At 44.7% G+C, this 26,583-nt stretch overlaps 1 protein-coding gene across 1 annotated transcript in view; it reads left to right on the top strand.

Annotated features, from left to right (window-relative positions):
• The window catches only part of col6a1 (collagen, type VI, alpha 1), a 99,828-nt gene that overhangs the window by 61,370 nt on the left and 11,875 nt on the right, over positions 1 to 26,583 (top strand). The window contains exons 26-31 of the mRNA XM_078551561.1: positions 2,798 to 2,863; positions 13,902 to 13,937; positions 14,070 to 14,106; positions 15,038 to 15,046; positions 16,010 to 16,143; positions 23,304 to 23,413. Of these exons, the coding sequence (XP_078407687.1) occupies positions 2,798 to 2,863; positions 13,902 to 13,937; positions 14,070 to 14,106; positions 15,038 to 15,046; positions 16,010 to 16,143; positions 23,304 to 23,413 (392 nt within the window). The remainder of the gene's footprint in view (positions 1 to 2,797; positions 2,864 to 13,901; positions 13,938 to 14,069; positions 14,107 to 15,037; positions 15,047 to 16,009; positions 16,144 to 23,303; positions 23,414 to 26,583) is intronic.

Genomic DNA, 26,583 nt, shown 5'->3' on the forward strand with positions numbered 1-26,583 from the left:
ACCCATATAAATATTGTGGCAATGAGAGCAGGTCAGAGACTAGGAACCCTGCGACAAGTAACTCACCTCCTGACTCCCCAAAGTCAGTCCACCATCTACAAGGCACAAGTAGGAGTGTGATGGAATACTCTCCACTTGCCTGGATGAGTGCAGCTCCAACACTCAAGAAACCTGACACAATCTAGGACAAAACAGCCCGCTTGATTGGCATCCCATCCACAAACATTCATTCCTCCACCACCAACAGCAGCAGCAGTGTATACCAATAATGAAATGCACTGCAGGAACTCACCAAGGCTCCGCAGACAGCATCTTCCAAACCCACGACTGCTACCATTTAGAAGGGCAAAAGACACATGGGAACACCACCACCTGGAAGCTCCCGTCCAAGCCATTCAGCATCCTGATTTGGAAATATATCGCTGTTCCTTCACTGTCACTGGGTCAAAACCCTGGAACTCCGTCCCTAACAGCACTGTGAGTGTACCCATACCACATGGACTGCAGCAGCTCAAGAAGGCAGCTGACCACCACCTTCTCGAGGGCATTTAGGGATGGCCAATAATTGCTGCCCTAGCTAGCAACACCCACATCCCACGAATGAATAAAAAAAATGCAATTGCGGGGAAGATAGGCACAGATTCAGGAAGTGACAACACGTTCAAGGACTTTGGAGCTGGGCTGGTGGTTTGCAAGGACAGAGAGACCAAGGGTTGAGCAAGTGAATGATGATGGCAGATTTGAGGGAAGTGGGCACTACCTTAGAAGAGGGAGCCATTTAAAATATCAGCAAGTTCCTCGTTGCTGATAGGATTGCAGCTCTGGTTGAATGTATTCTTGAAGATCTCATATCATGACCTGCCAACTACCCCAACCCACAGTCCTGCCTTTGGTTGGCCAACATGTTCATCGTCATGGTACCCTACCTTCCCAGCCAGTCAGAAATCTTCATTATCCCATTGCTTTATTCTTGACTGTCAGCCTTTCCTTTCTCCCCATCTTCTATATTTTTATAATTAACAAACAGAAATGTTGAAAGAAAATGAATGAAAAAACGCGTACAACTCCTACAATTGATCGTGGTAATGTATTGAAGATTAGTCTTTAATTCCTGGAGACTCCAGGACAATCCTGGAGGGTGGGTAACCCTAGTTACTGGGTGGCCTTCCCTGAAATCAAATTGCCTTTCCTAATCAATTGTACCAGAATATTTTTGAGCAGTGACTCTGAGGCTTAGCTTTTAAGAGCCCATTTAACTCCAATGTCATCCCCAATTGGTGCGAATACGGTTGATAATCCAGTGGAGAATCCAGCCTTAGATTCTGAGAAATGCTAGGCATGACCCTGGTGAGCTTATTTTATTCTTGCAGATAAACAAACTGCAAATGATTCCAAGCAACCTGTGCATTCTGTGTATATAATATCCCAACTTGCGTATACTGCCAATGACAACTTTGTAAACTATGTGTTCTGCGCTTTTAAACAGCTCCCCCTTGTAATGAGCTCTGAATGATGATATAAGCCCTGTTTGGACATGCCAGACTGTGACAGCTTTGAATATTGATGGGGGTGAGCAGTTCAGCAGCTTGTTGCCCAGTAAGGCAATGAGCATTCTCCGTTCAAGAGCTCACACAAGGAGCAAGAATTTTGGCGTTGCCTTATCTTGTCCTAGAGAATTTAAAGAAAGACTTGCAATCCTGCAGCACCTTTCACAACCGCAGGATGTCCAAAAACACTTGAAAGCCAATTGGAAGTGCAGTCAGGAGACATGACAGCCAATTTGTGCATAGCAAGCTCCCACAAACAATGTGATAATGACTAGATATTTGTTTTTAGTGATCTTGGCTGAGCAATAAATATCGTCCAGGGAACCTTCTGCCTTTCTTCACAGTCATGCTGTGGGATTTTTTTTTTCTACCCACTACCTGAGAGGGCAAACAGACCCTTAGGCCAGGATTTTCCGGTCCCTCCGTGGTGGGACTCACCGCGGGGTATGCAGCGAAGTCCATTGACTTTCAGTGGGACCGGAAAATTCCCAGCGCCGGGTGTCGGGGGTGGGTGGAGGGGACTGGAAAATCCTGGCCTTAGTTAAATGTCTCATCCAAATGAAAGTATCTGTGACAGTGCAGCACTCCCTCAGTATTGCACTGGGCATGTCAGCCTAGATTTTGTGACTAAGTTCCTGGAGTGGGACTTGAACCCACACCATTCTAAGTCAGGAGAGAGTGCTATACGCTAAACCGCAACTCAAGTACAATAGCACTCCTTCATCAGGAATCAAAACCAAAGATTGGCTACTCATGCTAAGTGCCAGAGAACAGCTCAATGGTTTCAATAGCTGAGGGGGTAAAGCAATATTTTTTTTTGTCCCTCGAAGACAGATTTGGTAACCCTAGTTACTGGGTGGCCTTCCCTGAAATCAAATTGCCTTTCCTACTCAATTGTACCAGAATATTTTTGAGCAGTGACTCTGAGGCTTAGCTTTTAAGAGCCCATTTAACTCCAATGTCATCCCCAATTGGTGCCAATACAGTTGATAATCCAGTGGAGAATCCGGCCTTAGATTCTGAGAAATGCCAGGCATGACCCTGGTGAGCTTATTTTATTCTTACAGATAAACAAACGGCAAATGATTCCAAGCAACCTGTGCATTCTGTGTATATAATATCCCATTCTGCATTCATTAACAAGGTGGAAGGGATTCTCCATCCTCCATTTAGCTCAGTAGTTTCTGCTTCCATATTAAAAACATATATTGCTGCCTAAGCAAACTCATCTCTCTCTGTTTCTTCCTTAGAATGATGTTCCAGGTGAAAAAGGTCGCAAAGGTGCTAAAGGTTACAGAGGAGCAGAGGGGAAATTGGTAAGGAGTTTTGCACCTTGATCAACTGTGGGCGACTTTGCTTGCTCGTAGGCCAGCCTGTTAAAGGGTGATATGTGTTAAAGTGAAGGACGTTGGTCAGCCCATTGGGGGCTGATCTTCTTTGTCAAACATGGGATTGTGTTTAGACTGCAAAATCCCTCCCGCATAGTGCCCCATTAGATTTTGAACAATGTTCTGCTTTACCCAGTCATATGGCGCCACCGACCCCGGCTTTGCCAGGCCTCACTGCCACCTGTAAGAGGAGCAGCCCACAAAGAACAGACCCATTTCTGCCCCCCGAGTATCATAGACGGCCTTGAGGATCTAACCACTGCTGAACACACCAGGCTTGCATGGCCAACAGGAAAGAAGTGTGATTAAGCTAGCACACTGGCAGGCAGGGCCCAGGCTCAATGTCTCATTCTGTCAAGCAGGCCTGCTTCTGCCCCCCATCCTTTTCAGACAGAGTAAATGCAACCACATTGCCAGCCAGTTCCACGATTTCAGGTTCCTCCCTGCATAGCGACCAGAACGATCATAAATGCAGTGGAACGTTGCCCATGGGTCAGTTTGTTGCCAATCTCCTGCACGCCAGGCCACAGTAGAAGGTAACTAATAGGAAAGTTTAAACTGTGACTGGTTACCTGACTCTTCAAAGGACGTGCTGTACCTGATACCATCTGATAGCTGTGCCTGTCTGCGGGGCCTAGCGAGGTCCCCAACTGGCTTTTATGTTTCCTTTGGATGTGTGCGATGTTGGTAGTGGTCGCTGTGATCAGGTGCAGCCTTGTCTCAGGACAGCCAGAACTTGTATCACCCTCTTTGTGTTCTCCAAAGTCACTGAATCAAATCAGCCAAAGGCAGTTCAGCTCCTGCACACTCTTATTGTTACAAAATACCTTTACTCAAAACTCATCAATGCTCGATGCCCCTCCATCCTGGTGGCATGTCCCTAATCTGAAAATCTGTAGATAAAGCTTGTTACCCGCTTGCTTAAACAGGGTCACCTGTATCCGGTTATTTGGAGTGCTGGTGGTGGCTAGCATGCACTTCCCATGGTCCCAGTGCCCTAATTCTTTGGGACAGGACATTGCATTGCATTTATTGCCATTAATAATTGCCCTGAGAAGTTGATATTGGCCGTTCCTGACTTGTATCCTGTTTAGTGCATTAGCAATGCAACCACGTGCAACATAGGAGACATTTAGTATTGTAGGCGGGCAGCCAACATTCCCAAGTGCAAAGTGTAAAGTTTGATGCTCCCCGCCCCTTCTGAATGGGTTCAGTGTGTTGGGTATAACAGGACATGCGGCAGGGCAGCAGGCATGGTCGTGGCACTACCATCATTCATCAAAGCAGTTCCAGAACCTGTTCATTGGCACATTTTGGCTGTGTCTCTTTCTCAGAGCAGTTTGCTTAAAAGTTACTTTGGAAAACTGGGAATTCTGAAGCTTAAGAGCTCACCCAACTACAAATCCAAGGGGAATCTCCCTACAAACCTTTAGGCCCAGAACTTGGGAGTAGCATAACAATGGAAACAGCCTAACAACTGTTGTATAAGGGTCTGGCACATATAGGGTTAATTTGGGACTGAGTAAAGTACCACCCACACTGATATAAGAGAATACATGACTCAAACCTAGGGGTCAGTCTATTGTTAGTCAGAGCTGCAAGTAGAAGCAAGCATGGAGTCAGCTCCTAGTTTGAACCCTTTACTGTATATATGTATATAGCTCTTGTAATTAATAAATACATACAGTTAACCTACTTAAGACTACAAAGATATCAATAAGACCTGCCAAACGGTATCAAACACTCTACAACATGGTGGCAGCGAATAGAAGAACCCAAAATCTCGCAAAAAATACAATGCAAAACTAAAATCCTGAAAGACTAAAAACAAAATTCGAAGAAGCGTTCTGGCCTGAAGAAAAGCTCGAAACAGACGCGTAGGGAAAAATCACCGGGGAAAAGCTCCAAAGAAAGGCTTGGAAGCTGAAGGCAAACATTGAAAATTCCTCACTGCAGCAGAAGACTCCGTCGGATTTCTTGGAAGTCCAGCTACAATTTGCAGAGTGCCAAGTCGGCAGACATAGCAATGGTGAGCTAAAACTTTTAAATTCCAGGATAAAGCAAGTCCTGAGAAACTTGTAAATAGTTCAGTCGTCAGAAAAACCAGATTCCCTAGTTGGCGCCGAGTCCGAGCTCGCTCCGTAAAGAAAAAAAAATTAACATCGAAGGATTGTGGTTGAAGAATCCGCTTTAAAAACCAGTAAAGGCCAGGATTCAATGCTTTCGTGACCCTAAAGCATAGCGGTGAAATGAAGAAATCTGCAGCTAGTCATTCCAAGCAGCCATTGTTTAAAATTATTTCGAGGCTGAGCATGAGCGCTATTGCAGCAGGAGCCTGCCAAAACCAGCAAGCACGGGCAAACCCTTTGTCTTCAAACGATTGGTGGCGCCATCTTGAATTTCAGCAACTTCTTAAAGCTGAACGTACACTTCAAATTTTTTTTAACCATGGATCAGAAATCCACTCTTTAAGATCAATTTGAACTTGCCCAAGTCCCAGATCAATCTCACAGTTGGGGACTTTAGAGAAAAAGATTCCTATAGAGCATGATTGAGTCAGGTCTAGATAAAAAGACAGAAGCTGAACAAGCAGTTCATGTCCAAATGCAACAAGACCTGGACAATATCCAGGCTTGGGGCTGACGAGTGGCAAGTAACATTCGTGTCACACAAGTGTCAGGCAATGACCATCTCCAACAAGAGAGAATCCAACCATTGCCCCTTGATGTTCAATGGCATTACCATCACTGAATTCCCCCACTATCAAAATCCTGGGGGTTACCATTGACCAGAAACTGAACTGAACTAACCATATAAATATTGGATACAAGAGCAGGTCAGAGGCGGGGAATTCTGCAGAGAGTAGCTCACCTCCTGACTCTCCAAAGCCTGTCCACCATCTAAAAGGCACAAGTCAGGAGTGTGATGGAATACTCCCCACTTGCCTGGATGAATGCAGCTTCCACAACACTCAAGAAGTTTGACACCATCCAGGACAAAGCAGCCCGCTTGATTGGCACCACATCCACAGACATTCAATCCATCCACTAACGGCACATAGTAGCAGCAGTGTGTACAGTCTACAAGATGCACTGCAGGAATTCACCAAGGCTCCTTCGACAGCACCTTCCAAACCCACGACCACTACCACTTGGAAGGACATGGGCAGCAGATAAATGGGAACACCACCACCTGGAAGTTCCCCTCCAAGCCACTCACCATCCTGACTTGGAAATATATCGCAGTTCCTTCACTGTCGCTGGGTCAAAATCCTGGAAATCACAGAATCACACAGTGCAGAAGAGGCCTTTCGGCCCATCGAGTCCTTGCCTAACAGCACTGTGGTGTACCTACACCACATGGACTTCAGCTCACCACCACCTTCTCAAGGGCAACTAGGGATGGGCAATAAATGCTGGCCTAGTGAGCGAAGCCCACATCCCATGAATGAATAAAAAAAAGTTAACACACAGATAAAAGCAAAATACTGCGGATGCTGGAAATCTGAAATAAAACCGAAAATGCTGCAAGACCTCAGCAGGTCTGGCAGCATCTGTGGAGAGAGAAACAGAGTTAACGTTTTAAGTCCGTATGACTCTTCTTCAGAGCTAAAGTGTAGTAGAAATATGAAATTTATACTGTTTAAGGAGGGTGGGGCAGGTGAAGTTCAGGTAGAAGGCCAGTGATAGGTGGGGACTAAGGAGAGATTGACAAAGATGTCATGAACACAAGACAAAAGGAGTGTTAATGGTAATGGTAAGGTCTAAAGAAGGTGCTGATAGTGGCATAAAGGTAAGAAACCAGAATGTGATAATAGCAGAACAAGGGTCAGTGCTCTGTGAAACTAACAGATGGCCCTTTTAGGGGTGGGATGGGGAGAGGGGGCAGTGGTTGGAGAAAAAGGATAGAAAAAGGGGTTTAAAAAGGGATAGATCAATGAATAAATGAATAAAAATTTAATAAGATAAAAAATTAAAATAAATTTTAAAAAAGGGGTGAAGATAGAAGAGAGAGTTCATGATCTGAAGTTGTTGAACTCAATGTTAAGTCCGTAAGGCTTTAAAGTGCCTAATCGGAAGATGAGGTGCTGTTCCTCCAGTTTGCGTTGAGCTTTACTGGAACATTGCAGCAGGCCAAGGATGGACATGTTTGTGGAGAGCTCTGAAGAAGAGTCATATGGACTCGAAACGTTAACTCTGTTTCTCTCTCCACAGGTACTGCCAGACCTGGTGAGCTTTTCCAGCATTTTCTGTTTTTATTTCAGATTTCCAGCATTCGCAGTAGCTTTTATTCAAATAAACAGAGTTTACCTGTAATTGCAGAGCCTTTTTTAAAATTCATTCACGGGATGTGGGCTTTGCTGGCTGGGCCAGCATTTATTGCCAATCCCTAGCTGCCCTTGAGAAGGTGGTGGTGAGCTTCCTTCTTGAACCATTGAAGTCCATGCGATGTAGATACACCCACAGTGCTGTTAGGGAGGGAGTTCCAGGATTTTGACCCAGCGATATATTTCCAAGTCAGGATGGTGAGTGACTTGGATGGGAACTTCCAGGTGGTGGGTGGTGGTGTTCCCATCTATCTGCTGCCCTTGTCCTTCTAGATGGTAGTCGTCATGGGTTTGGAAGGTGCTGTTGAAGGAGTCTGGTGAATTCTTGCAATGCATCTTGTAGATGGTACATACTGCTGCTACGGTGTGTCGGTGGTGGATGGAGTGAATGTTTGTGGATGTGGTACCAATCAATTAGGCTGCTTTGACCATGATAGTGTTGGGCTTCTTGAGTGTTGTGGGAGCTGCACTCATTCAGGCAAGTGGAGAGTATTCCATCACATTTCCTGACTTGTGCCTTGTAGATGGTGGACAGACTTTGGGGAGTCAGGAGGTGAGTTAGTCATCGCAGGATTCCTAGCCTCTGACCTGTTCCTGTAGCCACAGTATTTATATGGCTAGTCCAATTCAGTTTCTGGTCAATAGTAACCCCCAGGATGTTGATAGTAGGGGATTTGGTGATGGTAATGCCATTGAACATCAAGGGGCAATGGTTGGATTCTCCCTTGTTGGAGACGGCCATTGCCTGACACTTTGTGTGGCGTGTATGTTGCTTGCTACTTGTCAGCCTAAGCCTGGATATTGTCCAGGTCTTGCTGCATTTGTACATGGACTGCTTCAGTGTCTGAAGAGTCGCGAATTGTGTTGAACATTGTGGAATTATCAGTGGATGTCCCCACTTGTGACCTTATGATGGAAGGAAGGTCTTTGATGAAGCAGCTGAAGATGGTTGGGCTGAGGACACTACCCTGAGGAACTCCTGCAGTGATGTCCTGGAGCTGCAAGACTGACCTCCAACAACCACAACAATCTTCCTTTCTACTAGGAATGACTCCAACTAGCAGAGAGTTTTCCCTCTGATTCCCATTGACTCGACTTTTGCTAGGACTCCTTGATATCACACTCAGTCAAATGCAGCCTTGATGTCAAGGGCAGTCATTCTCACCTTGGGAGTTCAGCTCTTTTGACAGTTTGAGCCAAGGCTGTAATGAGGTCAGGAGCTGAGTGGCCCTGGCGGAACCCAAACTGGGCGTCAGTGAGCAGGTTATTGCTAAGGAAGTGCCGCTTGATAGCACTGTTGATGACCCCTTCCATTACTTTACTGATGATCGAGAGTAGACTGATGGGGCGGTAATTGGCAGGGTTGGATCTGTCCTGCTTTTTGTGTACAGGACATACCTGGGCAATTTCCCACATATCCGGGTAGATGCCAATGTTGTAGTTGTACTGGAACAGCTTGGCTAGGGGCACGGCAAGCTCTGAATCATAAGTCTTCAGTACTATTGCTGGAATATTGTCAGGGCCCATAGCCTTTGCAATATCCAGTGCCTTCAGCTGTTCCTTGATATCTTGTGGATTGAATTGAATTAGCTGAAGACTAGCATCTGGGATGCTGGGGACCTCAGGAAGAGGTCGAGATAGATCATCTGCTCAGCACTTCTGGCTGAAGATTGTTGCGAATGCCTCTGCCTTATCTTTTGCACTGATGTGCTGAGCTCATCCATCATTGAGGATGGGGATATTTGGGGGCCACCTCCTCCTCCAGTGAGTTGTTTAATTGTCCTCTACCATTCACGACTGGATGTGACAGGACTGCAGAGCTTAGATCTGATCCATTGGTTGTGGGATTGCTTAGCTCTGTCTATCATTTGCTGCTTATGCTCTGAAGAAGAGTCATATGGACTCGAAATGTTAACTCTGTCTTTCCCTCTACAGATGCCGTCAGACCTGCTGAGTTTTTTCAGCATTTTTTGTTAAAGTAGTCCTGTGTTATAGCTTCACCAGGTTGACATCTCATTTTTAGGTGTGCCTGGTGCTGCTCCTGGCATGCCTTCCTGCATTCGTCACTGAACCAGGGTTGATCTCCTGGCTTGATGGTAATGGTAGAGTGGAGGATATCCTGGGCCATGAGGTTACAGATTGTGTTCAAGTGCAATTCTGCTGATAGCCCACAGTGCCTCATGGATGCCCCAGTCTTGAGTTGCTAGATTTGTTTGAAATTAGCCCCTTTAGCATGGTGGTAGTGCCACACAACATGATGGAGAGTTTCCTCAATGTGAAGGTGGGACTTTGTCTCCACAAGGACTGTGCAGTAGTCACTCCCACAGGCAGGTTGGTGAGGATGAACCTACCACTCCTCCGTCAGTAGTGCCAATGAGATATGGAAAGGTTATAAAGCCTCTGGACCACCTGAACCCATGCACTCAGGCACTCGAAGGAGGACAGTTGGTGTAGGATGGGATAATAATAAGATGTAAGTACATGGGGTAAACTAGAATAACTTGAAATACATTGGATAAAGACTTGGGGGGTGATGTCATGTAAGGATCTGGCACATATAGGGTTAACATGGGACTGAGTCCTGTACTGCCCACACAGTGATGTAAGAGAATACATGACTCACACCTCAGGGTCAGTCTAATTTTGGACAGAGCTGTGTGTACAAGCAAGCATGGAGACAGCTCCTAGCTACAAAGACTTCATTAAGATCTCCCAGATGGTATCCAACACCCTTCAACAACGACAACCAAACCAAGACATAGATTGAATATTTAAATTAAACGAGGCAAAAAACATCAAAGGAATTTTGGTTCATTGACAATGTGAAGCAGCTGAATTCAATAGGGTTGACCACAGACCAAGTAATGAATATTAGGAGAAACACCCAAGGGAGACCAAATGGAGCTCTGGAAATAAACCGAGGGGAGTGAATGAAATATTTTCTGTAAATCACAGCATATAACTCGACCCAGAGTATAAGACAACAGCATTTATCCAGACCCAAAAATCATGATTTTTTTTAATATACTCTGCATATAAGTTGAGACCACTTCTCCCACACCCTCCCCTCACCTTTTCAGCCAAGAAATGTTAGCCTTGCATTAGCACTCATCAACAATTTTTCACCCCATAAATGTATCTTATTGCCACCTTCTAACTGTCACAAGCAGCCGCTACGGGTTGTATTGCAAAGATGCGCGGGAGTTTAAGACATGCCCAATCTTGGCGTTGGATGCTGATGATATTTCAAAATGGCGACCACCCAGGTCGGCGGTTCACTTTTATACTCTGCATATAAGTCGACCTAGTCTTTGGAGGCTTCAAAGGTCGACCTAGACACCAACATCTACGGTACTGTGAAATTGACTGCTACTGGTTAAAATCTCCATTAGGTCACTGCTGGCTATATGTTCTCCACTAAACCACTCCCACCACCACAACCCCCCCAACCCCTTCCACCACTGATTGGTGGTTGCTGGAGTGTTGGTGGAGGGGAGGGAGCCCCCACAGAGGCCAGACCTTTTAAGGGGGGTGGGGAGGTGGGGGTGCACCTGATGTTAAAAGGAGGCTGCTGATAGAGGTGCACCCGCCCACCCACTCCCCTCCTGAGGCCTAAACAGGGTTAATTTTTGGGCTTCCCTCCTGCCTCTGAGCTCCTCCCACCAGCCTGAAAATTGAGGCTGGGTGGGGAATAGCCCTTAAATGGTCAATAATCGACCTCTTAAGGGCCTCAACTGAGGCAAGGATGGGCAGCAGGCCAGCCTAGACCTCGCCTGGCCCAGCGGAGAGGTTGGAGAGGGCAGGAACCCAATGGGAAGGACATACGAAAATCTTTTACGGTGACCCATGCCTACAAACCCACCGACCGGGAAACGTAAAATTCTTGCCTATGTATCAAATCCCCACCCCAATCTGAATTTCCCTTCACTAATTGTCCAGCACCACTCCCACCCCCACCCAAAACCACCTACCCATTGATTAAATCTCCCAATACTTAGCAGTGAACACCCCTCCACTCCTTACTCCAGCAAGATTTCCCAGGCCCAGTCATAGCCCTTTGAGTAGTACCCTCCCTCCACCCAATTCTGCATTAGTTCTGTTGCTCACCACCCTTTAATCATGACACTTAAGGGCCTCCTCCCACCGTAGCTGCTATGTTACTAGTGATGGGGAGGGTACACTGATCACAAGGCAAGGCTGTTATGTGGAAACTGGAGCTTTCATTGCGGCTGAGGGAGGAGCCTCCTGTTTGGGCATCCTGCGCCCGTGGAGGCCTCTCCCTATGGTACTCCAACCTCGCACCAGCCCCTATTCTCCCCCCCCGCCCCTCATTTGTTTCCGCCCCCATTGTCCCTAATCTAGTTCATTATCCCCCTCGGTGGACCCTGCCAGACTGGTCCCAGCGAAACACCCCCTGCCCCCCGCTCCCCGTCTAATCCGGCTTCATGGTTCCTCAGTGTGGAAGATTGCCTGCAGTCCCAGCAGTGCCCCCCCCCCCCCCCAAAATGCCCCCCAGCCTGCTCCCAGTGGCACTGCTGGGGCTAGAGACTTGGATGGTGGCGGACATTTCACCCTGAGCCAATTTAATGGTCTGATAGCTGTAAAATAGGCTCACAGTGACCCAGCCATACAGAGGCAGGTTCACCCCCTACTTCTATGCTGGGTGGCAGGGCCACCAGCTCCAGGTAAAGCCCAGCCCACAGGTCTTTTTTTTTGAGCCTGAATGGCCCTTTAAGATGTAGCAGCCATTCCAATCCTGCAGCAGCCACCATTTCCTCTCCTCTCCCTCAGCGGCGAGCACTTGCCCTGACAATATCAATGGGCCTGACCTTGGAATATTCATCAGGGTTGAGGCCGCTACCTCGAATGGTCAGAAAGCTCAAATGCCACATGCTTATTCCTGGGCCACAACATCTGCAGACTCTTAATTGACCTTGCCACAAGCAAAATGAGAATTGAAGTATTTTACAGCACAGCAGGAGACCATTCAGCCCATCATGACTCTCTGAAATCCCTATCCAATAGCCCCTTTCTCACTATCCCAATTTACCTTTGAACAAACCCTCTGGGGTGTTTATTTAACATTGGATAGACATTGCAGGCTTGAAGGGATGCACACCAACAGTTTAACAGAAGAAAAAGCTGCATCATTTTACTTGATGTGATATTGCTTCCTTTTCATTGGTAATGGGCTGTGCCATAGAAGACTTAGAGGCATAATAAAAGTTAACGATGAGTGTAGTACTGACCTTGCTGTCACTAACACGTTTAGTAATATGTTGATTTAGCTCAGTTGGCTGTACTCCTGCCTTTGGACCAGGAGCTTGTGCCTGAATGTGGCTTTGAATGGCCCAAATTTAACAAATGCAGCTCAAGGTAAACCCACTTGTGGTAGCTTCCAACACTGTGGAATTTTCTCCTGCTACAAAGTGGTGTTGGCCCTCAATTGGCATCTCCTTGGCTGCCACAAAGGAATCCCATTTCCGAGCCTACCTGCCATCAATCAAGCAGCTTCCACAGAACAAGGCTAGGAGAAAAAGTAAAGGAAAATAAATAATGGCACATGCGCCAGGATAGAATGCGTGCCAAGATTGGTTGGCACACGAGATTGGTCGGCAACAAGTTGGTACAGGCACAGCCAATTCATAATTTAAAGGATAAATGTGGCATGCTGGCATCAATCATGTTTGACCACGGCCACTATCCACCACCACCTCCACCCCCTGCCTTTGTTGGTAAAACCATTCAGTAATATAAACCGGTATTCAACCCATGGAAATGGAAATCCATAATGGTAGGTTTCAGTACACCTTTCCGACTATTTGTGGTTCTTGAGGGATACCTTGCCATGATGCAAAATGTTGACAGATACTTTTTAAAGTTAAGATAAATCAAGATCTGAACATACATTTTCATTACTAAGTGAAAGAGGCATTTATCACAATGGAGGCCTGAATAGTGTTTTTCCAACATTGGTGATGTCAGGCAAGATTGCCCTTTGAATCCATTTAGAATCTCTTTTATTTGCATTGTCAATGTGGTTCCTGTAAGCCACCTCAAAGGGCGTATAAGATTGAAGCACTAAGATTCCCCTGATGCCAGATGTTGCTCCATACTTAGACTTCCATTTCAGGCGCTGAACGGTTGTCGAGCTTGTGTTTTTCACTCTCCTCCTGTTGCACCCTGGAGAGGCAAAACAAGAGAGCAGCGATAGGAGGCGAGGTTATCCCAGTACTCGTAGCATGGGTAAAAGCGTCTTAAGATGCAATTAAAGTTCCCAGCGTAAGGAAACTTGGCGTTGACCCACACCCCATGAATCTGGGGAGCGGACATGTTGGAACACTCCTTTAAAAAAAAATAGTCCTTAAACCAGCCATTGGGATGGAGGGAGGGGGGAAGGTTAATGAGTTACCTGTTAGTTGGAAATTCATTCAAACAGGAATCGTGACATGAAGTGGCTCCTTTTGTGACATGCAGCCTTTATTTCACTCATTCTGCCCAGTTCAGATGATACAGCCTTTTGATGTAAAGCATAAAATGTTGTGTAGCTGTACAAAATTTCAAAAATGAAACCAACAAAATAATCTCTGTGGAGTAAGTAATAACAATCTTGTCTTATTTATTCTGTTTTATTGCTAGGGACCTCCCGGACCCCCAGGACCACCAGGACCTTCTGTACGTATATGGTGGCTTGTTAATACAAGCAGAGATATGTTAATAAATTCTCAAATCATTGAATAAAGGCAGGGGGTTGGAATGGATTGAAAGTGTGTCCTAAGGTTCTTAATCCCCTCTCTTTTTTTACAGGAGTGTGAAATATTGGACATCATCAAGCGCATGTGTTGTAAGTAGACAATCAGTCCGACTTTTTCACATCAGGGATTTGGATATCTGGACTCAGTAACAGAGCCAATAGAAAGTGCTGAGTAGTAACGTCTTATCTCAAGGCACAGCTGGAAAGTGTACGGCCCTATTGTGGTTCTGACTTGAAAGGATCTTGGCTCCTAGGTTTGAGTTCTTTGATCTCAGCTGGAGCTGCAGTAAGGAGCCTGCAACTGACCTCAGCACTCTTGCACCAAGGTTGGGAAAGTTCAGCCAAGGCTTCTGTTTCTGGTTGCTATCAAATATCTTCTGCTGCACTGAGAACTTGTTTCACCTTCCCTTGCGTGCTGGATGGCACGGTACTGTGTACCAAATGCCCATCGGCACCCCTTATCATCCTCTGCAAGGCAACTTTAGGCTCACTGGTGTGACAGGGAGTACAGCCATGCCACAAATGCCTTGACCCATGCCCAGGATGGCACAACCGTTATTAACATAGTCTTCAGTAAAAAAACAAGGTGGCAATTTTGCAACATTTGCTCCCCTGCCTCTTCCAGTGGGAGCACATATCTTGAATTTAGCTATGCGTTGTGCATGATCCCCTGTCCACAAGCAATTGGAAAATCCCGCACAATCCACACCCAAATTTCTAACATGCTCCCCACCGCACCCCCCTGGGTGGGAAACCTCAGCTATCAGGAAAGTGAAGTTGGAAACAATTGACCATTAAAACTTGTGGGTTAAACAACCATAAACAGCAGAACTGCCCCTCCCAAGGCTGCACTCTCCTGTCACAGAGTGCCTTATGTGGAATGTATGACACCACAACCTGATGCATCATGAGGTGACCAAATGACTGGGTGTAGCATTAAATAAAATATATGTACCTTATTAATACACCCATGAATAATTATTAAAATCAGTTTGCTAATTTTCCTTTCTCTTTTTTACAGCTTGCTGTGGTGAGTAGACTGAATTATTTGATACAGGAAAGCCTGTTATTGGTCACTGCTTATCGCTGCCAATCTCGACCCTTTTTCAAGTCTACCTGATTTTGCCAGTTGTGTAATGGTATGGTATGGGTACTTGTAGATGGTCCCTTAACTTTAGTTAGTGCTTCATCTCAGCTTGACTGCAATTTAGAGACGTCCCCTTCCCAATCAATCGCTCATCAATGTATGAGCCAATCAGCATGAACCAGACAGCGCTCTGGAAATGAGGATCTGTTAACAGAGGCGGAGGAGCTGCCATCAAGAAGGTTTCAGATTTTAACGCAGTTACTCCTTCACATTCAAGCTTCAACTACAATGATCTCTAACACAAGTTCAAAACATGGACTCTACTGCAGAGAGCCCCTCTTCTAATAATGACCCAGGACATCTAAATCTATTTTAAAATAAAGCATTTCTGGTACATTAAAGATAATACACTGAAAGAGTCAATTAAAGGAGGAATGTAGCTGACATGAAAGAGCTTATTTCCTGTTTTTCCCAGACGTCTCAACATCAGGGAAATATTAGGAGAGATTTATAGTAAAAAAAGTTGGATGCTGTGATGTGGGGAATCGGACATTCTGTAGATACATGAACTAACATATGGGCCAACTGGCATTTGTCCTCATTCTCATAGGAACACAAAAGCAGGAGGAGCCATTCAGTCCCTCGAGCCTAGTCAAAAATCCAATTTGATCATGGCTGCTATGCATGTTAATTCCATTCACCCACCTTGGTTGCACATCCAGCATCTACAGCAGTAGTGAAAGCTGCTATTAAGCTGAAGTTCATCAAAGAAATACAGAGTATTAATAAGACTGAGGTGGGATGGCAGGTGACTAGGTGTGGGATTAATAAGAAGCCTGATGGTGATTGAAAGCCACTTCAGAGGGAGTCGTAGCGAGGATCATTGACTTGTTCTCTTCCTTGCAGAGTGCAAGTGTGGGCCCATTGACCTCCTGTTTGTAGTGGACAGCTCGGAGAGTATCGGGAACGAAAACTTCGCTCTAGCCAAGCAGTTTATAGTCACGGTGATCGACAGGCTAAGCAGGGATGAAAAAGTCAGGGTGAGATCAAATCTTTTTGAGCTCTACCAACATGAAAGGCTGACTGAATTTCTTCAGCTTTGATATGATATATTCCAATGTTGAGGTTTCAGTCTTTGATATGGCACTGTTTCATCTTTCTAAATCAATCTAGAAAGTCGTCTTCTCAGCTTGATGTTTAAAAACTTCCCGTTGTGTATTCTTTTTGCTCATGTAGGTGAGGCCTAGAGAATTTAAAGTTGCTCTAAGTACTCCCAGCTGAAATATGACATGGTTAGATGCAAAGTAAAGCTCCCTTGTTTCTGTCCCAGTGATGCACATTCGCACCAAATTTAAAACAAGTGAATGGTCTAATATCTGTAAAAACTGAATTTTACACATACACATTAATTGATCAGTGCAGTGCCAAAGGAGATGAAATCTCTTTCCCCACTCACACCACAGGATGTTTCTAAATTATGTTGATTAGTCTAAAGCCATAATCCAAAACCAGGAATAACCACTTGTTTTTTTTTTCCAAAGAATGCCTGACCGTGGAATTTAAAACTAGTTTATTTTGTGAGAGATGACCATAGAAATGGGACTATCCTAAGATCCCCAGTGGCAGTGAAAGTTCTCTATTAAGCCATAGTTCAGAAATTAATGCAGAAAATTAACAACAAAGTCAATCTGAGAGATCACGGACCTGGGGTAAAGAAGGTGGCAGATCTCAATTGTAATTGTGGGGGAGCTCTACAGTCTGATGGTCAATGAGATGAACTCCTTTTACTCTCAGACATCTTTGTAAATATTTTGAAGCAAAATTGCTCAATCTCAATTGAAACTTACTGAAAGGCCTGGATAGAGTGGACGTGGGGAAGATGTTTCCATTAGTAGGAGCGACTAGGACCCGAGGGCACAGCCTCAGAGTAAAGGGAAGACCTTTTAGAACAGAGATGAGAAGAAACTTCTTTAGCCAGAGAGTGGTGAATCTATGGAATTCATTGCCACAGAAGGCTGTGGAGGCCAGGTCATTGAGTGTATTTAAGACCAAGATAGATAGGTTCTTGATTGGTAAGGGGATCAAAGGTTACGGGGAGAAGGTGGGAGAATGGGGTTGAGAAACTTATCAGCCATGATTGAATGGCGGAGCAGACTTGATGGGCTGAATGGCCTAATTTCTGCTCCTATGTCTTCTGGTCTAATCTCGAGATGTACTGCACTAAACACCAAAGAGGACAGCCCCGAATGAAACGGCAATTTTGGCATTCGTATTAAGTCTAGAACAGACATCAGATATGCAAATATTTCTGGGGCATGATCTTAGATTTAAATTTTGTTTGAAGGCACTGAGTGCAAACAAGCAGAAATCTAGAAAATGGTCACCTCAGTGGGGGCAGATTTTAGGTTTGAAATGGTAGAAGTCTTTGAGTTAAATTATATTTTCATGCCTTTGTAGACTTTATCTTTGTTTGAATCACAGAATCTTTACAGAGCAGAAGGAGGCCATTCAGCCCATCAAGTCTGCACTGACTCTCTGAAAGAGCATTCCACCTAGTCCCACTCCCTTGCCTTATCCCTGTACCATTGCACATTCTCTCTTTTCAGATAGCTATCCAATTCCCTTTTGGATACGTCAATTGAATCTGCCTCCACCACCCTTTCAGGAAGTTCGTTCCAGACTCCAACCGCCCTCTGGGTGAAAATATTTTTCCTCACATCACATTTATTCCTTTTGTCAATTGTTTTGAATCTGTGCCCTCTAGTTCTTGATTCTCTCTTGGGAACAGTTATTTATCCTGTCCATACCCCTCAGGATCTTGAATACCTCTATCAAGTCTCCTCTCAGCCCTCTTTCCTCCAAGGAAAACAGTCCCAACCTCTCCAATCTATCCTCACAGCTACAGTTTGTTATCCCTGGAATCATTCTTGTAAATCCCCTCTGTACTCTGTCCAGTGCCTTCACGTCCTTCCTCAAGTATGGCGCCCAGAACTGGATGCAGTACTCCAGATGAGGCCTAACTAGTGTCTCATACAAGTTCAACGTGACCCCCTTACTCTTGTACTCAATGCCCCTATTAATAAAGCCTAAGATACTATATGCTTTATTAACTGCTCTCTCAACATGCCCTGCCATCTTCAGTGACCTATATACATATACACCGAGGTCCCTCTGTTCCTGCACCTCCTTTAGAGGTTCTCCCTTTATTTTATTCTGTCTCACCATATTCTTCCTTCCAGAATGAATCACCTCACACGTCTTTGTGCTGAACTTCATCTGCCACTTGTCTGCCCAATCCACCAACATGTCTGTCCTTTTGAAGTTCAAGACTATCCTCATCACAGTTGACAATATTTCCAATCTTTGTATCATCTGCAAATTTTGAAATCATGCCCTGAACACCACAGTCTAGGTCGTTAATATAAATTCAGGAAGAGCGAGGGTCCTATACTGACCCCTGAGGAACTGCACTACAAACCTTCATCCAATCTGAAACTATTTATCGCTACTGTTTCCTGTCACTCAACCAATTTCTTACCTAAGTGCCTACTTTCCCTTTTTATTCCATGAGCTAGAATTTTGCTCTCAAGTCTGTTGTGTGGCACTGTATCAAATGCCTTTTAAAAATCTATATACACCACATCAACATCGTTGCCCTTATCAACCTTCTCTGTTACCTCCTCAAAAAACTTCAGCAAGTTAGTTTAACATCATTTTCCCTTAATGAATCCATGCTGGCTTTCCTTAATTATCCTGCACTGTCTAAGTGACTATTGATTTTTGTCCCAAACTATAGTTTCCAGAAGTTTCCCTCCCACTGATGTCAAACTGACTGGTCTGACTAGTTACCAGCTTTAACCTTACACCCCATTTTGAAGAAGGGTGTAACATTCACAATTCTCCAGTCCTCTGGCACCACCCCTGTGTCTAAGGAAGACTGGAAGATTATCACTAGTGCCTCTGCAATTTCTACTCTCACTTTCCTCAGTATCTTCGGATGCATCTCATCCGGTCCTGGTACCTTATCTAATTTAAGTAAAGATAGCCTTTCTAACACCTCCTCCTACTCAATTGTAAATTCTTCTAGTATACCAGTTACCTCCTCTCTCACCTCGGCCTGGGCAGCATCTTCTTCCTTTGTAAAGACAGATGCAAAGTACTCAGTTAATACCTCCACTATTTCTCCTGCATCCACATGCAAGTCCCCCTTTTTATCCCCAATCGGCCCTACTCTTCAGAATCACAGAATTTTAATGGCACGGAAGGAAGGCATTTGACCCAGTTTGTCTGCACCGGCTCTCCAAATGAGCATTATGAACAAGTGCCATTGCCCTGCCTTTTCCCCATACCTCTGCACATAGTTTCTATAAATAATCATCTACTGTCCTCTTGACTGCCTCAATTGAATCTGCCTCCACCACACTTCCAGGCAGTGCATTCCAGACATGAACCATTCGTTGTGTGGAAAAGTTTTTTCTCACATGACATTTGCTTCTTTTGCAAATCACTTTCTTTCTTTTACTACCCTTTTATTATTTACATGCTCATGGAATACTGAGGGATTCCCTTTTATATTAGCTGCCAGTCTCTTTTCATGTTCTTTCCTTGCTTTTCTTATTAGTTTTTCTACTTCCTCTCTGGTCCTTCTATTTTCAGCCTGACTCTCCATTGTATTTTTCACCTGACGTCTATCAACGTGCACTTCTTCCTTTTCATCTTCACCTCTATCTCTCTCATCATCCAGGACACTCTGGATTTATTTGTCCTACCTTTCCCCTTCAAGAGAATATACCTTGACATTGCCTGTAATACTGTTTCTTTGAAGGTAGCTCATTGTTCAGCCACCGCCTTTTCTGCCAACAATTGATTTCAACTCACTCGACTCAGATGCATTCTCATCCCATTGAAGTTGGCTTTCCCCTAATTAATTACCCCTGCTCTGGATTGCTCCTTGTCCTTCTCCATGGCCAACCAAAACCTTATTATACAATGGTCACTGTTCCCTAAGTGTTGTCCCACTGTTATTTGATCCACCTGGGCCAACTCATTCCCCAGAACCAGGTCCAACAGTGCCTAACCTTTCGTTGGACTGGAAACATACTGCTGCAGAAAATTGCCCTGAACACACTCCAGGAATTCTCCAGAGGTAAAAACAAAAAACTACTGCGGATGCTGGAAATCCAAAACAAAAACAGAATTACCTGGAAAAACTCAGCAGGTCTGGCAGCATCGGCGGAGAAGAAAAGAGTCGACGTTTCGAGTCCACGCGACCCTTCAACAGAACACATTCCAGGAATTCTCACCCCTCTTGTCACTTTGCACTATTCATATCCCAGTCTATATTTGGATAATTGAAGTCCCCCATTATAATTGTTCTATAATTCTTGCACCTCTGCAATTTCTTTACAAGTTTGTTTCTCTACATCCCTTCCACTAGTTGGCGGTCTATATACTACACCGATCAATGTTATTGCATCCTTTTTAATTCCTTACCTCGAGCCTAAAAATTCAATAATGTTACCTGCTCTGGTGTCGAAAGTCACCGCAAATACCGCCACCACCTGTTCCTCCTCTTCCTGCTGCTTTAGACCTTTAGGCTTCCTGATTTAGGCTTTTTTACTTTTCCCCTTACTCTGACCCCATCTAATGACTTACTATTGCCTACTCTAATTTTATTGCCTGCTCTAATCCTATAGCCTACTCTCATTCTATCAAACTCACCAAGTGTTCTCTTTACCTTGATACGACTCTCTGATATATCCTCCTTATTAGTTAATACTTCTCTACTTCCCACTGCTAGTTTTTCTCCTCTCCGCTCTGAATTTCCCTTCAGGTTCCCATCCCCCTGCCAATCTAGTTGAAACCCTGCCTAACAGGACTAGCAAACCTGTCCACAAGAACATTAGTCCCAGTCTTGTTGAGGTGCAACCCATCTTTTTTGTACAGGTCTCACCTGCCCCAGAACCGGTCCCAATGCCTCAGAAAGTTAAAGCCCTTCCTCCTACTCCATTTCTCCAGTCATATGTTGAACTATTCGATCTTCCCATTCTAATGCTCACTAGCACAGGGAGTAATCCTGGGATTACTGCTCTTGAGGTCCTGCTTTTTAATTCCCTTCCTAACTCCCTATAAGTTGCTTTCAGGACCTCATCCCTTTTCCTGCCTATGTCATTGGTCACAATATGGACCATGACCTCTGGCTAGCCACCCTCCCCCCAAAGAATGCCCTGTATATGCTCTGTAGTATCTTTGACCCTGGCACCAGGGAGGCAACATACTACCCTGGAGTCACATCTACGGCCACAGAAACACCTGTTTGCTCCTCTAACTATGGAATCCCCTACCACTATAGCACTTCCACTCTTCCTCCTCCCCCCCCGATCCAATCTTGGTGCCACAAACTTGGCTCTTGCTACTGTTCTCTGAGGAACCATCTCACTCATCAGTATCCAGAATAGAAAAATGGTTAGAGAATGAGAGCCTCATAGGATTACTGCACTACCTGCCTTTTTTTCTTAGATACTCTGGTGGTCACCCATTCCTTCTCTACCTTCTTAGCTGTGGTGTGACCAACTGTCTAAACATGCTATCCACATAATCCTCAGCCTTGCGGTTGTAGCACAGTGACTTCAGCCACTGCATGAGTTCTGCAACCCGGAGCTCAAGTTTCTGCAGCTGGTGACGCTTCCTGAAGGTGTAGTCATTGAGGGAACTTTGTGCCTGCATGACTTCCCACATTCTGCAGGATGCACATTCCACATAGCTGAGCTGCACTGACATACCTTAACATTTATATAGTCTTTATTACAGTATGATATAACATAACTCAACTGTCATTCACCAACTGTTTCCTCTGTACCGAGTCTGGAAAGGCCTATACTTACCAACTCATCAACTTACAGGACTCCTGTGACATCATTTTTAGATTTTATCTGTAAACTCCCAGCTCTCCTTCTCTGCTGCTTTATGGGCTCATATGACATTCAAATTGGTCTTTCCCTTATAGCAAAGTAAGAGCCAGCTACTGGAGGCTGAGGAAAGGTAGAAAAAGAAAGGAACACCCCCTTCCCCTCTTCACCGAACTCCCTCACTCACCAAAATCCAACTTAAGCACTTAAATGCGTCCAAAGCAGCACTCCTGTGCAGACCACTGTAACTATAATGTAATGTTAAATCAAAGCAAGACTGTTGAATCTACTCCAATGAATGTGTGGAGTTGGTAACTTGAATGTTCAACATGCCTGTAATCTTGCTTTAAGGATGATCTAGGAGTGTTAAATCCTGTCTAGTTGTTGAATGGTATTCTACATGCTTTGCTTAAATACAAAACAGGTACAAAGCAATGATACATGGAGTGCAGAACAGCATAGAATAGAAGTTCCAACCTCTATTATTTGCTGATTTTTATGTAGCTTATTAATATTTTCCTACAGGAGACACACTCTCGAAAGATATGACAATGCTTTTGATCACACTTGGGAATGCAAAATGTTGCCCCTTATCACCAGGAAACAACTCATTGATAACTAGAAAATGCAAAATTGCACTTTGACTAGGAATGTTAGTCCAAAATTTGTACACTTCAACCCTATTTGTTTTTAATAAGTGTAACATTAGGAACACAGAAATCTTCTTTGCCATTCCATTAGATCCTTGCTGTTTAGTACCTCAACTCCATTTACCCACCTTGGAAAGAATTCCAGATCTCCACTAGTCTTTGTGTGAGAGAGTGCTTCCCAGATTCACTCCAAAATCGTCGAGCTCTAACTCTTTTAGCCCCACTATCATTCTGGATACTCTACACTGCCCTTTCTCCAAAGGCAATAGATCTTTCCTGGGGTGTGGTACCCAGAACTGAAAGTAGGACTCCTGTTGGGGTCTGAACAAGATTCTATACAAGTGAGATATAAATTTCCTTCCCTCTATATATCAGCCCCTTTTAGGGAAAAGACCAACATTCTATTGGCTTTTGATTTTTGTACTCATCTCCTGGCCTGTAATGATTTGTATACAGGGTCTTCCCAACCTCCGTTGTTGTTCGACAGTTCCTAACTTCTCATCATTTTGAAGGGTTACCTTAGTTCCAGTGTGCAGGGCCTCACACTGATCCTCATCTTGTATGAATCCTGTTCATGTTAAACCCTGATTTAAGTGCACTGCCCTGTTTTTACTCACTCTTCTCTTTCTTTGGCATTTGTAGTTTGATGGCAAGGAGTCCAACATTGGAGTTGTCCAGTACAGTCATGCGGGAACTGAGGAGTTGGTCTCAATGGCCGATCTCAGCATTACCAATCTACTGGAGCTAAAAGTGTATGTGTCACGTATCTTGACTGATTGTCTGGTTCTTTGGTTAACATGCCCCTGTTGCTAAAATTGATGGGATCTATATCTTTCCCGCCAAAAGAACATTGGTGTGTTAGGCTTCGGAGAAAAGGGAAAACGGCAAATACAACACAGAGGCCTATCAGTTATGATTGGAGACTCAGGGAGGTAAACATGATTCATCCCAGGGCAGCTTTGCATTGCAGGGGGCATGATACAATTCTATAAAATGCTGAGAGGTACAGACATTGCTGATATAAGATGTCTGTATAGCATAGACAGTGAGCAAGAAGGACACTCAACACAAGCAACGCCTGACATGAATGTAGGAATGATGAAAATTGGGGATGCGTAAGAGGCCAGAATTGGATTTGGAATGGTTAATGTTTTGGACAGTGTCTCTCTACACAGGACTGGTTAATGTGTTGGACAGTGTCGCTCTACACGGGACAGGTTAGTGTGTTGGACAGTGTCTCTCCACACAGGACAGGGTAATGTATTGGACAGTGTCTTTCCACACACGACAGGTTAATGTATTAGACAGTGTCTCTCCACACACGACAGGTTAATGTATTGGACAGTGTCTCTCCACACAGGACAGGTTAATGTATTGGACAGTGTCTCTCCACACAGGACAAGGTAATGTATTGGACAGTGTCTTTCCACACAGGACAGGTTAATGTATTGGACAGTGTTGAGGTCTCTTTTGAAGAAGGTCACAGTTCAAACTTTCAACTTTTGCAGCAAATATTGTGCCATTCGAAATATTTTCTGTCTGTATCCAGTAATTTCTGTTGTATCGATAGCTCCTAGATGAAGTGGAGAAGTGTTACCTCAGTAATCAAGTATGAGAGAATGGCTCCTAAGCTCTGTGGATGATGACCATTATAATAGTATGAAGTGCAGTTATATAAATAACTCAAAATTTTGCTTGGTTAAATTTGAAAATCTACAACAACAATGTGTTTGAGCATAGTGTCTTAAGCATCTCAATTCCTTGTCCTGCCATTATTGAAGATGGCAGGACAAGTTGATAAGGCTGTTTGCAAAGCATACAGAATTCTGGGTTTTATAAATAGAGGCATAGAGTGAAAAAGCAGGGAAGTGATAGTAAAACTTTATAAATAATTGGGTAGGTCCCAGCTAGAGTATGATCTTCAATTCTGGGCAACACACTTTTTAGGAAGGAGCGTTAGACAGGGTCCAGAGGAGATTTACTAGAATGATGCCAGGGATGAGGGATGTCAGTTACCTGGAGAGATGAAGACAAGCTGGGATTGGTCACTTAGAGCAGAGTAGGTTAAATGGAGACTCAATGGAGGTGTTCAAAATTAGGAGGTGCTTTGACAGAGTGGAAGGGAAGAAACTCTTTGTGCTGATGTGATTATAGGATTGAATCTCTGTTGCTGCCTGATGCTCCAATCTCTAACTCTGACATGAGGTTCAGGTTTGATACTTTCAGCTGGAAGCCAGGTCAGCATTTTATTTTGCAATACAAAGGGGTGAAAGTTATTCTATATTTGTACAAAGCTCTGAGACCCCATCTGAAGTTCTGTGTTCAGATCTGGCCCCCTACCTCAAGAAGGATATACTACCCTTGGAGCGGCTGTAATTCAGATTCAGCAGGGAGATGCTGGGGTGAAAAGGGTTAAATTATGAGGAAAGGCTGCATTAGACTGGGTGGTGTATAAGATTTGAGGTGTTTAAAATGATTAAAGTAATTGATGGAGTTAATGCGGCAAAACTATCTCTTCTGGTGGGGGAGTCCAGAACAAAGGAGCACAACCTTCAAATTAGAACTAAGCTGTTCAGGGGTGATGTCAGGAAGCACTTCTTCACACAAAGGGTCATGGAAATCTGGAACTCTTCCCTCTCCCCCTAAAAAAAAAAAGTGCTGTTGAGCCTGGGGGCATCAATTGAAAGTTTCAAAGTTGAGATTGCTAGATTGTTGTTAGATGAGGATATTAATGGATTTGGAACCAAGGTGGGTTTTTATAATAATATAATACCTTGGGCTGGCTTACTGTAAAAGTCACAGGGCACCAATTGTTCATAAGGGATTGGGTAAACACATTGTAGGTTTATCTATTAAGGTTAAGCACATGAGAACAGTTATACACTGGTATAAAGCTTGAAGGCATCAGAACTGTGTGTGTATGTGCTCTGCTCAAAGCAAAAGTGAAACGAAGACTGGATCACATGACACATTTCCCTGCTAGTGATGTCATGCTGATATCCCTTAAAGGCATATTACAACAGTGGGGAGGTTAAGATACAGATTAAACATGATGTGACTAAATGGCTGAACAGGTAGTGCAGCTGAATGGCCTCCTCCTGTCCCTATGTTCCTACTCTCTGGGCGGACCACTGTAGCAATGCTCAACACAGCAAAGTATAAAGTGACCCAGAGCATGGTAGAGACTGTAAGAAGTGAAAAACATCAAAGCTAACATTAGGACAATTAACAGTGGATGCCCCTTTTCCTTCTGGGTTAGGAATGGGATCTTAAGAGACCCGGGAAGGTGGAGCTGGAGACAAGACAGTGGAAAATCAGAAAGGTCGCCATTAGGTCAGCATGCTGTTGCATCCCTGCCTCAGGGAGATCTTGCTGGAGATGGGTGTGGCCGCAGGCGGGAACCAGTGAGGCCACCTTCATTTAACATCCATCCCACAACCCCGAACCCCCACCCACAGGCACGACCACCAGAGCCAATTCTACCACAGGGCCACAGCTGTGGGCACAGGCCATGCTGTGGAGGGAATACCCCTCTACAATGATGGCCACAACTTACTTTCATGACTTCACCCATCTTCTGAGGGTGCCTCCGTCTTGAGGTGCTGTTGTGCTGGCCTGTCTGCTGCAGCAGTGTCCACCTGGGTGCTGGGACTGCCAACAGGACCTTCAATTGGCCCAGCTGGGTGCATGTTTCATGGTTCATAGTTCAGTACTGCTTCCGGAGGCTGTGTCCAGTAAGATTGGTGGGGATCCGTTTTTGGTCCCAATCTCTGAAAATCGTCTGCCTTTCCAGAAGAGTAACTACGGGCTGGATTTTACATGCCCCACCGGGCGTGTTTTCGATGGAGGAGGGCGTGCTAAGTATGTTGGGTGGCTAGCCCACCATCTTCTTGTCCACCCCGCCCCCGAGCTGACTCCCATA

Source organism: Cetorhinus maximus, chromosome 11 (genome assembly GCF_964194155.1).
Source record: "Cetorhinus maximus chromosome 11, sCetMax3.hap1.1, whole genome shotgun sequence".
In the NCBI taxonomy this organism is placed as follows: Eukaryota; Metazoa; Chordata; class Chondrichthyes; order Lamniformes; family Cetorhinidae; genus Cetorhinus; species Cetorhinus maximus.